Consider the following 21,413-nt stretch of genomic DNA (forward strand, 5'->3'; position numbering starts at 1 on the left):
GACTTACCAGTTGCTGTTGAGCAGTGCAGCTCTTTTCTACCTTTTGTAGTCAACTTAATAGGTCAGTTTAATCCTAAAACCAGAGATAAAAAAAAATTGAGTGGTAATATCTTTGCATTAAAAATCTGTATATGTAGTAGAAAGTGAGTTTGATTTTGAAACCATGGAAGAGAAACACCCTGAACAGGAATATTGATTTATAGTTGAAAGCAGAGTTTTGTTATAAGGAGTTTTATTCCAGCCCAATTGTAGGACTAGCCCCAGATGTAAATACTGTTCTTAAAATGTTTTGAGATCATATTAACCAAAAGAATTAATGGAATGACATTTTCTACTGTCTTACTCTTTTTCAGTTTCAGAAACAATATTTAGTAAAATCAAATAAGTAAAATGCATTTTTTTACTTCTTGTTGATTTGCAAAGGTTGTTCTTAAGCCATGTTTTATCCCCAAAATAAGTGGAAATCAATTAATTTTAGCCTTTTTAGAGTAAAATGAATCTTTATTATAAAAAACAAGATACTGAGTTACCTAGAAAATAAGTAAACATATATTTCTTTGTGTCAGAAGAGTGTATGTGCTCATTTACTTGATACCCACCTCACGCTTTTCTGTGGTTGGCTAATAATATTTACAACCTGGAAGGATTGTTATCTATAGATTTCTTTTCTTTTCTCTTTTGAGATGGAGTCTTCTCTGTTGCCCAGGCTGGAGTGCAGTGGCGTGATCTCAGCTCACTGCAATCTTCACCTCCCAAGTGATTCTCCTGCCTCAGCTTCCCGAGTAGCTGGGATTACAGGCACCCACCACCATGCTTAGTTTTTGTATTTTTAGTAGAGACGGGGTTTAACCATGTTGGCCAGGTTGGTCTCGAACTTCCGGCCTCAAGTGATTCACCCATCTCAGCCTCCCAGAGTGCTGAGATTACAGGCATGAGCCACTGCACCTGACCAGATTGATTTCATCTATCAGGTATAGGATGGTGCTGAGATGGCAATCCTTTGGATATTAAAGTAATATTTTTGGACAGATTTTAGAGTGATAAACTGTCAAGTCACAACAGTTTGTATACTATGATCCCATTTTTGTAAATAATTCATAATATACATTCATTTTATACAGCAAAATGTTAACATTAACTTTAGGAGGGGTGAGATTTCAAGTGATTTTTTTTTTTTTAATTTCTGCTTATTTTTATTTTCTAATTCTTAAATCCCAGCACAAGCCAAAAAAAGAGAAAGAGAAGAAAAGGTAATTATTGTAGAACCTGAAAACAGAAATATATGTAAACCCTGAAAGCAGAAAAGGGACGAAGATCCTGAAGATTCTCTTATGAAGCTCCAAAATTGGTAATCCTGTCTCAGTTCTGCCTCCTCAGGAGGAGCATTAGTAGAACAGCAGCGATGAGAACGCAGAGGGAGCAGACAGTAGGTACCACGATCTCCGTAACCATTTGCATGTGACTTAGCAAGGGCTCTGAAATGACAAAAGAGAACAAGGACCACAAATGAGAACAGGATCTTTTTAGTAAATACAACTTTATCCCAAAAGCTTTAACTGTATTGGAAAAACTTAAAAAATAGCATCCTCAAATTTTCTGATTCTTATTTGCCATGAAATAGAACTTAGTGAATTAAATGTTACTTGAAAATTTTTTAAGAGCTTTGTAAATATTTCAAAAAGTATGGAATAAGGAATGCCTAAATTTCCTTCTTCCACAGGGACTATAATAAAGTCTAAATGTCTCTCAATGCTTATACTTACTAATCTCAGAATAGTAGCAGCCATATTCCACAGTTCCTATAATTTTTACTTGGGGGGATTTGTGAAATCAGAGTCCTTGGGAAACATTTCCAACCTTTCTAAGATGTTATTATATATCCTAAGAAGTATAGGAATTTGTATATTCCTATAACCTGAAAACAGAAATTATGGTAGTTCTTGTATAGTTGAATAATAATCTAAGAGTTAATGAACAGCATATGTCATGTGTATTATTGATAAAGTAGTGGCCACTTATCTAATAGCCACTTTTAGTTTGTGTGCCAGGTACTCTGGTTACTGAGATAAATAAAGCTCTGGACATCTTCACAAGGAGTTCACAGGCTCATCAGTGAATTCTGTACCATGTTTCAACATTGTTTAGTTTAATGGAATATACATTCTTAATATTGCCTGATTATTTAAATTTGCTGGAGGGGGGTGGTGCATGTTGCCGTAGTGGCCTGTAAAAATAGCTAGTTTGGTGAGATTTGCATTAAAGATGAGTTTGTTAAAAAAGGAAGTATATTTCTCTGATTGTCCTTATGGAGAAATAAAGATAAAATTCAAAGAAACAAATGCTATGTGTTGGCATTTCCTGATGCATAGTTGCATCTTTGTTATTTGGCATCTCTGATCTTTTTAGATCCATTGCATAGGAAATGATGTTTCCTCTGAAGATAGGGACCTCGTTTTGTTCATTGCTATATCTCATGACTTAAAACATTCCTTGGCAAGTAGTGAGTGCTTAATAATTGCTTGCCAAATAAACAAACATAAGATCTCAAGTGTTCTTTTCTTCTTCATCCCATTTGGTATAATGGTTGGCTTTTCCTCTCCATGCCCAAACACACTATAACAAAAATAGTAGGTATATAAATTCATAGTATGATTCCACAACGATAAAACTTGAATGGATAAAATGTTTCTCTTTCATGGTAGATTATTTATGTTTAAAATGCTTATAAATAGAAATTTGACATTGCTTCAAAGTAAAGAAACCTGATTTTAATCATAAGCAGTTTTGGAAGATTGACTTCAGGTAGAGTCACATTTCGAGATTTTGGTAATGATATATATAATTATTTAATTATTAAAGGAAAACATGAAACGTACTGACTCACCTGCAGCAAGCATCTGATTGTTGATAGAGCAAGTTTCCAAAGCTTTCTGGTGCCAACTTTCCACCTAATAAAAACCCACTTGATAAGTAATGTTGTCTTAAGACTAATTTTTTGCTGTTTCAAATCATTTTTGAAATAAATTTGGGATAAAATATTTTTATGTCTATCTGTAGTTTGTTTTTAAATCATCTTTACTTGTAGTTTAAATTAGTTAATATTTACATCCATGTACATCATAGTCAGGGAGTCAAAGAACAGTCTTTGTTCTTGAGTGTACAGGCTAGTGCTTTTCTAGTAATGTAAAAGCAGCAAATGCTATATGGCTGTTAGTTACTGCTTCCATTTAATAGTCCTGCTGGGTTCACCTTAAAATACTTTTGGTAAACAAATGAGATATACTTTTTAAAATTATTTTTATTAAGACACTCTTTTTATTAAAAAAATTTTTTTTTCCAGACAGAGTCTTGCTCTGTTGCCCAGGTGTGGTGTGATCTTGGCTCACTGCAACCACCACCTCCCAGATCAAACAATTCTCCTGCTTCAGCCTCCTGAGTACCTGGGACTATAGGCACATGCCACCATGCCTAGCTAAATTTTTGTATTTTTAGTAGAGATGAGGTTTCACCATGGCCAGGATGGTCTTGATTTCTTGACCTCATGCTCCACCCACCTCAGCCTCCCAAAGTGCTGGGATTACAGGCGTGAGCCATCACATCTGGCCTATTTTAATTTTTAGAAACAGAGTCTTGCTCTGTTGCTCAGGTTGGAGTGCAGTGGAGCAATCATAGCTCATTGTAGCCTCAAACTCTTGGGCTCAAGTGATCCTCAGCGCCTCAGTCTCCCAAGTAGCTGGGACTATAGGCGCACCACCACATCCAGCTGATTTTTAAATTTTTTGAAGAAACGATATCTCGCTGTGTTGCCTAGGCTGGTCGTGAACACTTGGCCTCAAGCAGTCCTCTCACCCCAGCCTCCCAAGGTGCTGGGGTTACAGGCGTGAGCCACTGTACCTGGCCAACACACTCTAAATTAGGGTTTATATTCCCTACCAACTGGTGCCTCAACATAGAGAATAGAGAGCTGCTAGAAAAATTTTCAGGTTATTGAAAATGTTTGGGCCAGGCATGGTGGCTCACACCTGTAATCCCTCATCTCTACTAAAAATACAAAAATTAGCCAGGTGTGGTGGTGCGCACCTGTAATCCCAGCTACTCAGGAGGCTGAGGCAGGAGAATTGCTTGAACCTGGGAGGTGGAGGTTGCACTGAGCCAAAATCGTGCCACTGCACTCCAGCCTGGGAGACAGAGCAAGACTCTGTCTCCAAAAAAAAAAAAAAAAAAGAAAAGAAAAGAAAAAATGTTTGGTAGATTACTTTAAATCTTATTTCGAAGCCTGTGTTTGTATGGCTCTGCTGCGTGGCTGGAAAATAGATGAAAATGCTGATAATTATATGTTTGATTTACTTAAATGTTTTCATATACATTGAAGAATAGGTATTTGTTTGCATTAAGACACAGATTTAGAGTAACATTCAACCAGAAGTCTCTTGATTTTGCCCCATCATAGCTTAAAGCAAACGGAACTCCTGCATAACCTCTGGTCATGCCCTGATACTGAAGTTTATGGGATGCTTGCTCCATCCTAAGCAAATGAGCACAGGGGTGAAATAAACGGCCATGCTGCATACTCCTTTCTTTCCTCTTTCATGGAGGAAAGAGGAGAGGTACTTGCCAAGCTCTTTGTGTGTTCCAGCTACCTAGGTCTTCTAAAGTTCAGAACAGATAACATTGATAATTAGGCCTACCTCTCTTGGATTGGGAAACCCACTGGCAATGATAATCTTCTTGTAATATTGAACTGAAGCCTTTGGATAGCGAGGCTTATTTCTGTCGTTAAATTCAACATAGTAGAATCCATATCTATCTGAGTATCCTTTCTCCCATTCAAACTTATCCAACAGAGACCAGGAAGTATACCCCTTTATATTAGCACCATCTTTTATAGCTGCAAAGACATTTTATTCCATTTTAAATATATTTCATTTACTTAGAAAAATAAAACTGAAGATAATGTTAAAATGCTTTCATTTATGAAATTTATAAGCAAGTTTCAGTTGATCATGTGTGTTAATCACATTTTGTCTCAGTTAAGTGGGAAAACGTGCAGACAGACTTGGTTTGCGTCTCACCTTTTAGCATTTCATTTATGTATCCTTTGAGGTATTGAATTCTCCACTCATCACATAATTGAGTACAGTGGAATTTCTGAGATGCTCCATTTTCCATCACATATATGGGAGGATTGCCATATTGAGTCTGAAAATGAGTCATAGCAACAAATATTTTAAAAATTCTAACCATACTACAGGTAGGTTTCTGTGTCAGAGGCTCAGATAGGAACACATATTCAAGCCTGCCAAATTCTAATCAAGTATATTTTCGCATTTAGTAGATGTCAGATAACATGTTTATTTAGAGATTAATGTAGGCAGCAGACAGGTTCATATGAAGAATGTATTTCTTAATACATGAGCATCATTGCTGGATACGGTGGCTCATGCCTGTAACCCCAGCCGAGGTGGGCCAATCACCTGAGGTCAGTAGTTCAAGACCAACATGGCAAAACCCTGTCTCTACTAAAAATACAAAAATTAGCCAGGTTTGGTGGCAGGCACCTGCAATCCCAGCTACTTGGGAGGCTGAGCCATGAGAATCGCTTGAACCTGGGAGGCAGAGGTTGCAGAGTTGAGATTGTGCCACTGCACTCCAGCCTGGGCGACCAAGCAAGACTCCATCTCAAAAAAAAAAAAAAAAAGTACTTTGGTCTTGTTCTTTGCCACATATTCCAGTTTAGGTGAGGAGGACAGCAAAATATGTGGGATAAGAATTTTAGCTAAAGGTACATACAAACAAATGGTTATGCATGGTAGGCACAAGTCTGTAAGGCCTATACTTAGTAGCCTCCGAAATATGAGTAACTAGGTTTATTTTATTAACTTTCTAATGTATGGACCTGAGCTAAAGCTTTGAGAACATGAATTCAATCTAAATGTCCTTTGAATAGGTTAATGCGATAATCACCTGAGCAAAGTTGAGGAGCCTCCTAAATCCCCATGGCACAGAATATAGCCATTTAGACCCCAGATCTGGCCAGTTTGGGTCAACCAGTTCTATCAAGTCACGATCATTCTGGTAGCTGGGCCCCTGGCGAGAGGGGTAGTTCCTTTCCGTGATGTACCGAGTAGTAAAATGACCTAATCCTAAGAAGTCAGATGTGCCTTTGATGTAGCTCTTCTCCTGGAGTGAGAACACTGGTAACCTCGACATCTCCAGGCCTTGCTCTGCACTCTTTCTTCCTTTAGAGAGAGAAAAGTAGAATTTAACAATGCCTGATTTTCTCCCTATCACTGTGTTATGTATAATGACAGTGGCATGTTGACATAAAAGCTGGGCTTTAGGATTCATCTGCATGGGAAGTATGACTTTAGCCATTCAACATGGAATTTTTGAAATTTCAATACTGTCCAAAAAATTTATGAGTTTATATCACTTAAAAGTAGTATTTTCACAGATTACTCAGTAAGTGGTGTGTAGCCAACAGGAAAAAAAGAGGTCTTGGGCCCCTGTATTGTTCCTTACATTAAAAATGGGTAATTTGGCCAGGTGCCGTGGCACTTGCTTGTAATCCCAGCACTTTGGGAGGCTGAGGCAGGTGGATCATGAGGTCAGGAGTTTGAGACCAGCTGACCAACATGGTGAAACCCGTCTCTACTAAAAATATAAAAATTAGCTGGGCGTGGTAGCATGCACCTGTAATCCCAGCTACTTAGGATGCTAAGGCAGGAAAATCGCTTGAACCCAGTAGGCGGAGGTTGCAGTGAGCCAAGATCGCTCCATTGCACTCTAGCCTGGGCAATAAGAGTGAAACTCCATCTCAAAAAATTAAAAAATAAAAATGGGTAATTTTAGCTGCCTCTGGGAAGGGAACTGGAAGGCCAGTGATGGTATGTCCTATCTTTGAAAGTTATAAAAGCATATGTTCTTTCACTGACCAATTCCAAATCTCTTTACACTTTACTCACACATGTAAAGGGATGTGTGTACAAGGATCTTCAATATAGACTGAGTAGCAAAAGCTTAGAAACAACCTCAATGTCTGTCAGTAGGGACTGGTTACATAGATGATAAAATATCCATCAGTTAAACACTGTGCAGCCATTAGAACAAATGAGGTGGCACTTTCTATAGCGATGTGGAAAGCTTGCCGGGATGTATGTTTCAGTGAAAACAAGCTTCAGAATGTTGCATGTAATCACAAGTATATACACTGACCTCACGCACAATCCATCTCTGGTCATATACTTGCTTCTGAGGAGGGAGGGAGAGAGACCTGACTGTTTACTTCATACTTTTTTAAAAAATTTGAAACATGTCCATGTGTGAACTATGTACAAATGGTTTTTAATATATAAATCAAGAAAAACAACATTTCCCATGAATTGATCTAAAATATAACCATAAGAATAGTTCCAGCTGGGCGCAGTGGCTCATGCCTGTAATCCCAGCACTTTGGGAGGCCGAGGCGGGTGGATCACGAGGTCAAGAGATCGAGACCATCCTGGTCAACAAGGTGAAACCCCGTCTCTACTAAAAATACAAAAAAAATTAGCTGGGCATGGTGGCGCACGCCTGTAGTCCCAGCTACTCGGGAGGCTGAGGCAGGAGAATTGCTTGAACCCAGGAGGCGGAGGTTGCGGTGAGCCGAGATCGCGCCATTGCACTCCAGCCTGGGTAACAAGAGTGAAACTCCTTCTCAAAAAAAAAAAAAAAAAAAAAAAAAAATAGCTCCAAAGAGGAAAATAGTTTATATAAAATGATTACAAAGTTTGTGTTATTAAATACTTTCAAGATATTAGCATAAAGCAAATAAAAGATTGGTATGTTATTTCAGTTACATTTAGTAACTTAAGAAAAACCACCAGCTATTGTCATAGTCCTTGTACTAATACAGGAGCCACTTGCTACATGTGGCTATTAAAATATAGTGACCAAAGGACTGCATTTTTTTTAATTTTTAAAAATTTTAATACACACTGGTGGCTGGAAGCTGTTGTACTGGATAATTGGATAGCACATATATAGAACATTTCCGTCATTATGGAAAGTTCTATTAAACAGCACTGATCTGGAAATACTTTTGTTTATATATTTACTGTGAGTAAAAGTACCTTTTTTTTTTTTCTTTTTGAGACAGAGTCTTGCTCTGTCGCCAGGCTGGAGTGCAGTGGTGCAATCTCAGCTCACTGCAACCTCCACCTCCCGGGTTCAAGCGATTCTCCTGCCTCAGCCTCATGAGTAGCTGGGACTACAGGCACGCGCCACCATGCCCAGCTAATTTCTGTATTATTAGTAGAGATAGGGTTTCACCACGTTGGGCAGGATGGTCTCGATCTAAAAGAGTACTTCTAAGAGGCCTGGAAGTAATTTGTGAACAAGACTTCAGGCAGAATGCTTTCAGTACTAAGTAAAACTTTTAACTGCTTAGAAGATCCTTCTTTCCACATTGTGCAAAAGAAAAAAAGTTCAGCCTATTTCCCACATGCATCATCACAAAATTGGAGTTGGTAGGGGCTAGGATTATTGGCATTAAATGCTCTCTGACAAACAGTCGATTTGACTTTTTAATGCAATCTTCTTGTGGCACCTGCAATGGCCTCTGAGGGTCCCAAGAGAATGCACCGTGTGAATAAGTTGTGTCTACAGGGACATGGGCCCTGTCAGTCCCTTCATGAAGGCTTTTTCCTTGTGCATCTTGAGGAAATCATTGTCAAGATTTTGACTGTATGTGTATAGATGTGTCACGGAACTGGCTGTCACCAAAAGATTTTTAACGATTTTGTCAGCCGGGCGCGATGGCTCACACCTGTAATCCAGCACTTTGGGAGGCGGAGGCGGGCAGATCACCTGAGACAGGAGTTTGAGACCAACCTGGCCAACATAGTGAAACCCCGTCTCTACCAAAAATAAAAAATTAGCCTGGTGTGGTGGCGGGTGCCTATAGTCCCAGCTACTCAGGAGGCTGAGGCAGGAGAATCACTTGAACCTGGGAGGCGGAGGTTGCAGTGAGCCGAGATTGCGCCATTGCACTCCAGTGTGGGTGACAGAGTGAGACTCTGTCTCCAAAAAAAAAAAAAAAAAAAAGATTTTGTCTAATGCCTTCATTTTCAGATAAGATTAAGAGCCAAACAGGTGAAGCACCTTGTCTAGTCACTTACTAGTTAGTTAGTGGCAGAGTTGGAATTAGAACTTGCTACCTCCTGTTCCAGATAAGTCTGTTTGATAAATGTGTTTTATAAAGAGGCATTGCATTTTTCAAACACCTAAACAGCTTTGTTGTATGAAACCATAACTCAATTACAGTGTTATTTTTGTGTCTCTCCTTTTTTTTTTAGGGTGAGTGCTGGCTAAGACCTTTAAATCAGAGATAATATGTTTAAATTTCTATGCTCAGACACTGCCGGTTGCCTACCCAGTAGTCCCATGCCTGTCTTCTTTTGTGCCCCTTCCTCCCCAGCCTCTGGGTCCCTGGTCATGACGGTCTAGGGCATCACCTGACCTAAGCATGTGACAGTTCTGTCCCTTGAGGCACAAAGGGACAGAAGCTGTTTCCTGGGAAGATTTTTCTTGTTCTTTAAAATAGTTAAGAGGAATGGCTGGGCACAGTGGTTCACGCCTGTAATTCCTATAATTTGGGAGGCTGAGGTGGGCAGATTGCTTGAAACCAGGAGTTCGAGACCAGCCTGGCCAACATAGCCAAACCCCGTTTCTACTGAAAATACAAACAATTAGCCAGGCATGGTGGTCTGAGCCTGTAATCTCAGCTACTCGGGTGGCCGAGGCCCGAGGCAGGAGGCAGAGATTGCAGTGAGCCAAGATTACACCACTGCGCTCCAGCCTCAGCAACAGTGAGAGACTCTATCTCAAAAAAAAAAAAAAACCTTAAAAGAAGAAAAGGATACCTGCTTTCACCAGTTCTATTCAACATAGTAATGAGAGTTCTAGCCAGAGTAATTATACAAGAAAAAGAACTAAAAGGCATCTAAATTGGAAAAGAAGTAAAAATTAACTCTGTTCACAGATACGATCTTATACACAGAAAATCTTAAAGATACCATAAAAAATTCGTTAGAGCTAATAAATGAATTTGGCAAGTTAGCTCCACACAGAGGTAACACAAAAACCACTTACATTTCTATACATCAACAATGAACAATCTGAAAATGAAATTAAGAAAATACCACTTAGCATCAAAAAGAATAAAAATATTTAGCACCATGACATTTAATTAGGCAGTTCTATCTTTTTTTTCTTAATACTTCTGATCATTGTATTAAGGGCAGTTATATCTTGACTCTGATGCTAAAGGCACAGGCAACAAAAATGGGCAAAGAACAAACATAAATAGACAAATTGGACTTCATGGAACTTTACAATTTGAGAATCAAGACACTAACAACAGAATAAAAAACCAACCCACATAGAAAGGGAGGAAATATTTGAATACCATATATCTGATAAAAGATTAGACTCTAGAATATGTAGAGAATTCCCAAAACTCAACATAACAACCCAATTCAAAAATGGGCAAAGAACGTGAATTGGCATTTTTTCCAAAGAAGATCTACAAATGGCCAATAAGCACATGAAAAGATGTTCTTACAAATTATTAGGGAAATACAAATCAAAACTGCAGTGAGACCCTCACGCCCATTGGGATGGCCATTATTAAACAAAATAACAAGTGTTGGCAAGGATGTAGAGTAATTGGAACCTTTGTGTATTATTGCTGGGAATATAAAACGGTATAGCCACTGTTGAAAACAGTATGATGCTTCCTTAAAAAAATTACAGATGGAATTTTTTGTATGATCCAGCAATTACACTTCTGGGTATATAGCCCAAATAACTGAAAGGTGGATCTTGAAATATTTGTACACTTGTGTTTTTAGCATTATTCATAATAGCTAAAACATGGAAACAACATTGTCTGTTGATGGATGAATGAATAAGCAAAATGTGATATATATAGAAAATGGATTTTTTTTTTTTTTTTTTGAGATGGAGTCTTGCTCTGTCGCCCAGGCTCAAGTGCAGTGGTGCGATCTTGGCTCACTGCAACCTCTGCCTCCCGGGTTCAAGTGATTCTCCTGCCTCAGCCTCCTGAGTAGCTGTGATTACAGGTGCCTGCCACCACGCCTGGCTAATTTTTGTATTATTTAGTAGAGATGAGCTTTCACCATGTTGGTCAGGCTGGTCTCAAACCCCTGACCTTGTGATCCACCCACCTCGGCCTCCCAAAGTGCTGGGATTACAGGCATGAGCCACTGCAGCCGGCTGGTCTAGGGAAACTCAGAGGTCTAGGTTCCTCCCTGCCAATTCAAATATCTGGTTCTCAATTCTTTGGAGTCTGGATTATCCTTGAGTACCTCACCCAGGCCCAATGAGCCTTTTGCTCATTTCCCGTGGGCTCAATAACTTGCCGTGGTATCTGCAGTTTAAAATGAGACTGGGCTCACCAATATAGTCCTTCATGACTTGGGGGTAGTCACCAGCATAAATGGGATTGGCAAACCAGCCCAAACAGAACTGTAGATATCTCTCGGCAGCCTCTATGTCCTTGGGGTTACTAATGTCCAGAGGTTCCCCCCAGTCACAGTTCAATGAAATTCCCACCAGACCTTTAAAGAAAAGAAAGAAAAGGGAGTGGGAGGTGGACATGCCATTGCTGCTCTGGGCACTTGGCTGTCCTGGGTACATGTGTGGGGCCACAGCTCACCTTGCTGCTTGCTGCGCCACGTGGTGTTATAAGAATGCCAGGCTTGGGCGTGGGCCTGAAAGGGGAGCAGAAATTCATCATAGGCACCTGGCTCATCCATTTCCTCCCTTTCAATCTGGTTAGCCTTTCTTTCCTTCTTAACTCCAGAGACTCAACTGAAGACCTATCATTTTCATCAATCCAGCCTTGATTATCCCAATCCAGTCTTCTTTCCTCTAACTCCTGGAGGCACTAATTTTCTTTATACTGTAGATGAAACTTGCTCTAAGTCTGGCTCAAACAACTTTGTATTTTTATTTAGCATCAGGATCCACCGGGAACTTAATAGAAATGCCACCCCATGGGCCCTTAAGCAGACCTACTGAATCAGAAAGTGGGGCCTAGGGGCCCAGCAATCTGTGTGTGTTTGTGTGCGTGTGTGTGTGTGTGTGGCCCAGCAATCTGTGTGTGTGTTTCCCTTGAGACAGTCATACTCTGTCGCCCAGGCTGGAGTGCAGTGGTGCAGTCTCGGTCTCCGCCTCCCAGGTTCAAGCGATTCTCTTGCCTCAGCCTCCCGAGTAGCTGGGACTACAGGCGCGTGCCACCACGCCTGGCTAATTTTTATATTTTCAGTAGAGACAGGGATTCACCGTGTTGGCCAGGATGATCTCGAACTCCTGACCTCAAGCGATGTGCCCTCCTTGACTTCCCAAAGTGCTGGGATTATGGGCATAAACCCCATGCCCGGCCAGCAATCTGTGCTTTAATAAGCTTTTTTTTTTTTTTTTTTTTGATATGGGGTCTTGCTTGTTGCCTATGCTGGACTTAGACTCCTGGCTCAAGTGATCCTCCCTCCTGCCTCAGCCTCTCAAATAGCTGGGACAAAAGGCATGTGCCACCACACCCAGCTTAGTTATCGTTTATTAAATGATTTTGGTGCTTGTTAAAGTTTGAGAAGCACCAATTTAGAAGACCTGAATATCTGATGGCTATAGAATTTAGGGTTGCTTGTTACTCACAGAGAACCTTTATTTATCAAACTTCTTTCTTTATACTTCCTTTTGCCAACCAACAATAACCAAGTGAGTCATGGTATTGTCTGATGAAGTGGAACATGCCAAAAACAGGATCAGAATCACATCTCTTCAGGTCGGGCGTGGTGGCTCACACCTGTAATCCCAGCACTTTGGGAGGCTGAGGAGGGCAGACTGCAAGGTCAGGAGTTTGAGACCAGCCTGGCCAAGATGGTGAAACCCCGTCTCCACCAAAAATACAAAAAAAATAGCTGGGTGTGGTAGCTTATGCCTGTAATCCCAGCTACTCAGGAGGCTGAGGCAGGAGAATTGCTTAAACCTGGGAGGCGGAGGTTGCGGTGAGCCGAGATCGCGCCATTGCAGTCCAGCCTGGGCAACAGGGCTAGACTCTGACAATCAATCAATCAATAAATAATCACATCTCTTCAGCTCACTACCTTCGATAGATGACTTCCATGTTTAATATTAAAAATATCTTGAGGCTGGGCACGATGACTGATGCCTACAATCCCAGCACTTTGGGAGCCGAGGTGGGTGGATCACCTGAGGTCAGGAGTTCAAGACCAGCCTGGCCAACATGGTGAAACCCTGTCCCTACCCAAAATACAAAAATTAGCTGGGTGTGGTTGCACACACCTGTAGTCCCATCCACTTGGGAGACTGAGGCAGGAGAATTACTTGAACCCGGGAGGCGGAGGTTGCAGTGAGTTGAGATCATGCCACTGCATAGCAACCTGGGTGACAGAGCAAGACTCAGTCTCAAAAAAATAAAATAAAAATATCTCAAGGTTCTGCCCTTTAAATATTCACAGTTTAAGAAATCAGAAGGCAAATGTAGATAGAATGAGAAAATGTTCTCCCTGATGTGAATTTGGGGGTCTGGTATGTCACCCAGTAGCTCCTTGCCTTCCAGCTTAGACAGATTCTCCACCTTCTGCTAAGTGTCCTTTGGGGCCAATCCCACATGCCTCATATCCCTGTTGTCCAGTTCCCATCATCCATATCCTGATACGTGTCCCATAACGTGACCCAATTCCCTCCCCAGTGACGAGTCTTTCCAGTAGCCCTTCCCCGCTGTAGCGTCTTCTCCTAATGTCCCCTTTACTCTCCTGCTGTGACTAATGCCTGTCGGCCCTTAGACCACCTCCACTGCAGCGCCTTTGAGCAGAGGCCGTTTTTTTCCCTCACACTCCACATACCTCTGAGCTGGCAGTAAGGTGGAGTCTGCCTGCTCATTACCGCTGCTTCCAAGCTATTTTTCCTAACTCCTCCAAAAATCCCAGGTTCTTTGAAGTCCGTGCTCTGATGACCACTTCTAACTCCTCTTACTGCTGTCCTTGATCAACCCCAGTTACTTCTGCTCATTCATTGAAGATTTTAGCCCCTGGCTCACTGTCACACCCCTTCTTCCTCCTGTCACAGCTTGGGCCTGTAGTTGACACATTTCCACATGGATGTGCTCCATCCCCTTGGCTAGGCTGTAAGCTCTTGGCAGCTGCTGTAACGGCTCAGCCATAGTGTCCAGCAGCGCCCTGGATGACAGGACATGCCCTCCATAAATCGTCACAGAAAGGAAGGTGCTGTGGAGTATGCTGACTCCGAAGCAGACCAAGCTACAGCCCCCAGGGTAGGCTGAGCTGACCCTGATGCTGTTCCCCCACCAGAAGGACCCGCCTCACCTTAATGATGTGGTGTGCTGCCTTATACAGGCCGGTGCCAGGAAGCTTCAGGCCCGGCGCGTGGTGGCCTGTCTCGTAGCCTTTTTCTGCCATTGCCTATAGGGAGAGCAAGCAGGACCACAGCATCTGTAAGAAGTGGCAGGGAGTGCCACATTCTCCCACCTGGAGGGAACTCGCTTACCCGAGGATCACTGAATGTGATCCAGTGCTTCACGCGGTCTCCAAAGGCCTCAAAGCACAGGTTGGCATAGTCTCTGAAGTAGTTGGCCATGCTCACATTCTGCCACCCGCCATATTTGACCTGGAGCAGCTGTGAACACAGAGAAGCAGGTTCCCCATGAATGAACCTCAAAGCATTTTAAATGTGGAGATAAGCTGTGTGACGGTCCTTGGACGAACCGGGGAGAGGCTGCACAGGGAGACTGGGACTCTCACGCTTAGAAAGAACTGGATGTATTGAATATTTAAGAAAATGTGGTCAGGCCCAGTGGTTCAAGTCTGTAATCCCAGCACTTTGGGAGGCGGAGGCGGGTGGAACACGAGGTCAGGAGTTCAAGACCAGCCTGGCCAATATGATGAAACCCGACTCTACTAAAGATACAAAAAATTAGCCAGGCATGATGGCGTGTGCCTATAGTCCCAGCTACTTGGGAGGCTGAAGGAGAAGAATCACTGGAACCTGGGAGGTGGAGGTTGCAGTGAGCTGACATCACACCACTGTACTCCAGGCTGGGCGACAGAGCGAGACTCCATCACAAAAAAAAAAAAAGAAAAAAGAAAAAGGAGAAAGAAAGAAAATGGTGCTAGGGGAAAGGGGCCTCATCACGCAGAAGCATCTTGGATTTCAATTCTGTAGAAATGAGATCTGATGCTGGGAGGAACACTCTCATGAGGATTCTGAGGGCCACGCTGACATCAGAAAGCTCCGAGAAGCCTTGGGGCACGTCTGCCTTCTTCGGCAGAGGGCTTTCCCAACAAAGGCATCTGCTCATAATGGCAGAATTCTCCCAAGACTTGTCACTCTATCAAGACTACCTATTCAGCTCTCCTTGGTGGGTTTGAGGGGATGTTAACGGGGCAGGTTGGTGAAAGCAGCCAGGGAAGAAGCTGGAAGGTTCATCTCCCTAAAGCCTGCTCTGCCCTCTCCAGTGAGAGGACTCGGGTAGCTCCCATTCCCATGGAATAAACCCAGTGCTCAGTCATCTCGGCTCAGCATTGAGGCCTCTGAGGTCTTCCCCGAGCCACTCCTCCAGCCTCTAACCTTTCCTTCTCCTGCCTGCTCCCCCAATTCTAACTGAACCAAATTGCCTGCCCAGCTGCCCCCTCTTTGCCATGCACTCTCCAATCAGAACACCCTTTCCTCCCACCTCCTGCCCAAACTTTCCAGGGCACCGATGGGACCGTCTTCTCCCCAATACCCCCCCAGAAGCCTTGTCTCCACTCTCTGCCCTCCCATGGCCTTGCACCCAGCACTGCCTGCTCCCCGTCTATAACCCTAAGACGTAGTGAGGCCTATTGAATGAATGAAATATTGCTTGAGGCCGGGCACAGTGGCTCATGCCTGTAATCCCAGCACTTTGGGAGGCCAAGGCACGCAGATCACCTGAGAGGTCAGGAGTTCGAGACTAGCCTGGCCAACTTGGTGAAACTCCATCTCTACTAAAAATACATAATTTAGCGAGGTGTGGTGGCTCATGCCTGTAATCCCAGCTACTGAGGAGTCTGAGACAGGAGAATCACTCGAACCCAGGAGGCGGAGGTTGCAGTGAGCTGAGATCACGCCACTACACTCCAGCCTGGACGATAAAACAAGACTCTGTCTTAAAAAAAAAAAAGAAGAAGGCTGGGCACGGTGGCTCACCCCTGTAATCCCAGCTCTTTGAAAGGCCAAGGCAGGTGGATCATGAGGTCAGGAATTCAAGACCAGCCTAGCCAAGATGGTGAACTCCTGTCTCTACTAAAAATACAAAAAATTAGCCATGGCAGGCTAATTTTTAAATTAGCAGAGAATTGCTTGAACCCAGGAGGTGGAGGTTGCAGTGAGCTGAGATCATGCCACTGCTCCAGCCTGGGTGACAGAGTGAGCCTCAGTCTCAAAAAATAAAAAATAAAAAAAAAGAAAATATATTTTGAATAGTAACATAGTGACATTCTAAAGCATGTTGCAATTTCATGGACATTGCTGGGGCAGGGGTCTTATAAGTGCCTGTGGTACTGACTCAAACATAGCAGAGATAAAAGGCTAAACTTTTTCATCGTGCTATGTCGACAGATTTTTTTTTTGTTTGAGACAGAGTTTCACTCTCATTGCCCAGGCTGGAGTGCAATGGTACCATATCGGCTCACTGCAACCTCTGTCTCCCAGGTTCAAGTAATTCTCCTGCCTCAGCCTCTCTAGTAGCTGGGATTATAAGCACCCACCACCATGCCCATGTAATTTTTGTATTTTTAGTAGAGACAGGGTTTCACCATGTTGGCCAGGTTGGTCTGGAACTCCTGACCTCGTGATCCACCGACCTCAGCCTCTCAGTGTTGGGATTACAGGTGTGAGCCACCGCACCTGGCTGCCAGATCTTAATTTAAAGACATATCTTTTTTTTTTGAGATGGAGTTTCACTCTTGTTGCCCAGGCTGGAGTGCAATGGCGTGATCTTGGCTCACTGCAACCTCCACCTCCTGGGTTCAAGTGATTCTTCTGCTTCAGCCTCCAGAGTAGCTGGGATTACAGGCATGCACCACCACACCCAACTAATTTTGTATTTTTAGTAGAGATGGGGTTTATCCATGTTAATCAGGCTGGTCTCGAACTCCTGACCTCAGGGGATCTGCCTGCCTTGGCCTCCCAAAGTGCTGGGATTATAGGGATTACAGGCGTGAGCCACCGCACCCAGCCTAAAAGACGCATCTTTATAGTTTTTAAAATTTGTTTTTATGTCAAGTTCTTTAGAAAACTAAAGGATTCACTCTTTTCAGTTACTACAAACATCAGTTAAAGCAGTGACCTCCTGTCATACGTGAGTGCTTTGGTTTAATGTTTGTCGAATTCATGTTGAAACGTTATCCCTTGAGTAGTAGTATTGGGAGGTGTAGCGTTTGGCGGGTGATTGAGTCATGAGGGGTCTTTTTTCATGAATGGGATTAGGTGCCCTTATTAAAAGAGGGACACAGCCTTCAAGGCATCATCTTGCAAGCAGAGACTGGGCCCTCACCAGAATCTGCACCTGCCAGCACCTTGGACTTCCCAGCCTCTAGAACTGCGAGAAGATACATTCTCATTCTTTACAAATTACCAGTTTCAGATATTCTGGTATAACAGCAAAAGTGGACTAAGATAGTGAGTCAGAGAGATTTTTCTTTTTTTCTTTTTTTTTTTTTTGAGACAGTTTCACTCTGTTGTACCAAATAGAGTGCAGTGGTGCAATCTCAGCTCACTGAAACCTCTGCCTCCCGGGTTCAAGCGATTCTTCTACCTCAGCCTCCTGAGTAGCTGGGATTATAGGTACATACCACCACACCCAGCTAATTTTTGTATTTTTAGTAAAGACGGGGTTTCACCATGTTGGTCAGGCTGGTCTTGAACTCCTGACTTCGTGATCCGCCCTCCTCAGCCTACCAAAGTGCTGGGATTACAGGTGTGAGCCACCGTACCCTGCCAAGATTTCTTTTTCACTCACTCACATCTTATGGTCCTGAGCCAGAATTCAAAATCTAGTCTCTGCCCACCTTGGCAACCCAAGTCCTCAAACCAGGCTCTCTCCTGCTGAGCTGAGCACTCCTTGGGCCTGAGAGCCTGCACAGGTCCTCACCTGAGGCAGATCCCAGTGGTGCAAGGTCACGATGGGGGTGATGTTGCTGCTCAGAAGGGCATCAATAAGATTGCTGTAGAATTTCATTCCCTTCTGGTTCACCTTCTCGGCTATAGGTGGAATAAAATAAGACACTACGAGAAAGGCCCTTGGCCTTGGACTTCTGGAGTGCAGCATTTCTCGGCCCTGTTTTTTTTTTTTTTTGAGACAGTCTTGTTCTGTCACCAGGCGCCAGACTGGAGTGCTGTGGCGCGATCTCGGCTCACTGCAACCTCTGCCTCCTGGGTTCAAGAAATTCTCCTGCCTCAACCTCCTGAGTAGCTAGGATTACAGACGTGTGCCACCACGCCCAGCTAATTTTTGTATTTTAGTAGAGACAGGGTTTCACTATGTTGACCAGGGTGGTCTTGATCTCTTGACCTCGTGATATGCCTGCCTCAGCCTCCCAAAGTGCTGGGATTACAGGCGAGAGCCACTGCATCCAGTCTCCCTGTTGCTTTTTGAAGGCCTGAGGCACCCTCAGGCTGCCAGCAATCTGGGAGCCCAGTTACCTGAAGAACCTGTGAGAGCTGCTATCATCAGCAACCATGTTCATGGGCTGGTCTCCCTCCCCAGGACTCTGTGGTGCCCCTGCAGAGCCAATATAGCCGGAGGGGGCTGCACTTGGGCTCGGGAGGGGCTGCCCTAGCTCACCTCGGACGCCTGTGGGCAGGAGCCGGGGCCAAGACAGGGAGAATCGGTAGTGGTTGACATGCAGTTCCCTCAGCAGAATGATGTCCTCCTGTGCAGACAGGGGTGGAGAGGTAGGTCACCTGGGGCCCTGGCTGTGGGAGGTAGGGGTCATCGGGCTCCAGGGCCGAGGCTCACTCTTGTCTCTATCTGTTCATGGGTGAGGAAGAACCTGCTTCCTCATCTGTACAACAGAGGCGATGCCACCTGCCCCACGTCATGCAGGGGATACGCCAAGAGTCAAAGAAAACGCAGGACAGGGAGGCACTTGGAGAAGTCCTTCAGGCTGCCCTTGTAAACCTGGGTGATGACTTCCTCAAGAAGCCATCCAGAGAGGAAAGCGGGTGCTGACACAGCTCACAAGCAGCGACCAGGGGTGCAGGCCACTGTGGCTGTAGGCCCTGAAGCGGTGGCATCAGACTTTCAGCTCTCCCTCACTTGGCCTGAGGCACTGGCTCAGGTGACACCCTGCTTTCCTCTCCTCCTCCATGCACACCCACATCCTGGCCCTGCCCCTTCTGGCTGCACGGGGGTAGAGGGTGTTTGGCAGAGCATGGGGATGACACTGTCACCAGGGCTCCCCCAATACATCACCCCTTGCCTCCCAGCTAGGCATGTGCTTGAGCGCGTGCGCACACGCGCACACCCACACACACACACCCCCACACTCACCTGGACCTTGTGGTAGCCATCACAGGCTACATCTGCCGTCTCATTCCCGAGCACCTTCCCCTTCCCACTGTGCGTGAAGGCGTCCCAGATGCTGGGCCCTTTCCCATCCTGGTCCCAAGCGCCCTCCGTCTGATAGGCAGAGCTGCCCACGCCCCAGGAGAAGCCTGAAGGGAGAGACCCGTGCTGGGCCCCAGGTGCTCCCATGTGTCACCCAGAGCCGGGACTCCGGGCTGCCCCTCCCTACCACGCTGCCCCTGTCCCACTGGGGCCTGGTCTTCCTAGGAGTGGGAGCACACAAGGTAGGGTAGGAGAAGATATATTAAAAACAGTTTTTGCACAATTTTAGCTCTGATTAGCATGTATTATCTGTGTAGTTTTTAGTAACTTAAAAAAAAAAAGCTATTGGGAATTTTAGAACAACCACGCAGAGGGAAACCACTTCCGTCCTGTCAGAGAGCAAGAACACCAAACTGCCAGCCAAGGCGGGCAGGCAGATGACAGACAGGCAGACAGACGCACAGAGGTGTGGCCGTACCAAAAGGGAAGGTTCCATAGTAGAAGGAGTCCTCTTCTGGGGACCCCATCCGGGCGGCCCCCAGCCTGAGCACCAGCAGTAGCATCCACAGAAGGGTGGCGACCCGCACTGGCTTCATGGCACCCGGCCCTCCCCCATACCTGAAAAAGGGCCCCTCAGCCAGGCTGGTGGCCAGATCCTGGCTTGGGGCAAAGGCCCAGATGGGAAAGGAGGGCGCCTGATCTGGACCCAGCAGCTGAGGCCGAGGCTGGACGCTGACACTGTTCCCATGCCTGGGGAGCCGAGTCTGACTCCAAACTCCAAACCACCCCTTCTCCCTACCTTGGCTCCTGTCTGACGGGGGAGACCCAGCCCATACCCGAGTGGCCTCTATCTAAGGGGGAAACCACCCCTACTTCAGGGAAGCTCCAGTCTGAGGGGGCAGGTGGGAAAACCCACAGGACCCTTTGGCTCTCCCAGAGACACACAGACCCCTCGCCCAAGCCAGGGTCACCCATCCCAGGGCCTCTGTCCTGCGAGCCAGGGAGACCCCTTCCATTGGGATCCCCTCTTCCAGCCCAGCCACCTTACCCAGGATTGTCCTTGGTCCCAGACACCCCCAGACCGTCAGTCGCTGGCAGCCTGAGCCCTCTCGAACTGACCCCAGTCCTACGCTGTCCCCTGAGAGCAGAGCCACAGCACAGCCGAAGGCTCTGGTTGGGGGTGTGGTTTGTGGCTACAGAGACTTTCAATAGCCCCATTCAGTGGGGGGCCGGGCAGGAATGCTGAGCTGGCCGGCATGGCCTGAGTCAGCAGCTGGGAAGCTTGGCACTGGGCCGGGGGGAGCGGGGCGGGGGAGCCATCAATCAGCCCCCACCCCGGGGCAGAGGGGCAGCCGAGGAGGGGAGGAGACCCAGTCCTCCTGGCCCCTTCTGGGCCTGATGTGCCACCTTCAGCACACCCCAGTCCTTCGAGTCCCAAGCCGGGGGTGGTGCAGGACGAGCATGTGTTGCCATGTGTCTCTACTTGTCCCAACTGCCAAAACAAAACCAAAACACCACTGCAGAAGATAGAGTTGCTTTTCCACCTTGGCCTCCTCTCTTTGGATCCCTCATTCATTCCTCTCCTCACTCATTCATTCAACCAGCACCACCTCCTAGAACAGCCCGCCCTGTAGTCTCAGCACCTCCTGTTCCCATACGCTGTGGCTCCCTTCCTGGCAAGGTCCTCCCTATCAGAAACGACTCTCAATTTCCAGCCTCCCTGCCTTCGGCCCTCACC

The 21,413-nt window shown here is 45.1% G+C and overlaps 2 protein-coding genes across 8 annotated transcripts in view; one reads left to right on the forward strand and one right to left on the reverse strand.

Moving 5' to 3' along the window:
- The window catches only part of ZWILCH (zwilch kinetochore protein), a 45,636-nt gene extending 43,311 nt beyond the window's left edge, over positions 1-2,325 (forward strand). For all 3 annotated transcript variants that reach the window (XM_064361462.1, XM_012454519.2, XM_064361463.1), the window contains one exon: positions 1,219-2,325. The gene's annotated coding sequence lies outside the window, so the exon portion shown is untranslated. The remainder of the gene's footprint in view (positions 1-1,218) is intronic.
- Positions 111-20,801, reverse strand: LCTL (lactase like). Of its 5 annotated transcripts, none has more exons than XM_012454522.2 (14): positions 20,724-20,801; positions 20,154-20,293; positions 19,619-19,782; positions 18,911-18,998; positions 18,218-18,327; positions 14,593-14,721; positions 14,412-14,507; positions 11,720-11,774; positions 11,460-11,621; positions 5,965-6,239; positions 5,073-5,199; positions 4,689-4,888; positions 2,885-2,948; positions 1,291-1,475 (listed from the first exon to the last, which is right to left on the reverse strand). In XM_012454522.2, exons 2-14 carry the CDS (start codon positions 20,269-20,271, stop codon positions 1,360-1,362), a joined length of 1,704 nt encoding a protein of 567 aa, XP_012309945.2. In that variant the 5' UTR covers positions 20,272-20,293; positions 20,724-20,801; the 3' UTR covers positions 1,291-1,359. The 5 variants fall into 5 exon arrangements, with proteins under 5 accessions (XP_012309946.2, XP_012309945.2, XP_012309944.2 ...); XM_012454521.2 differs by having other exon boundaries at positions 20,154-20,335; positions 20,724-20,798; XM_012454525.2 differs by lacking the exon at positions 20,154-20,293 and having other exon boundaries at positions 20,724-20,797.
- Between the last annotated feature and the right edge of the window lie 612 nt (positions 20,802-21,413).

Source organism: Aotus nancymaae, unplaced genomic scaffold, assembly GCF_030222135.1.
Source record: "Aotus nancymaae isolate 86718 unplaced genomic scaffold, 86718_ANA_hifiasm-v0.15.2.pri h1tg000041l, whole genome shotgun sequence".
NCBI classification, from domain to species: domain Eukaryota; kingdom Metazoa; phylum Chordata; class Mammalia; order Primates; family Aotidae; genus Aotus; species Aotus nancymaae.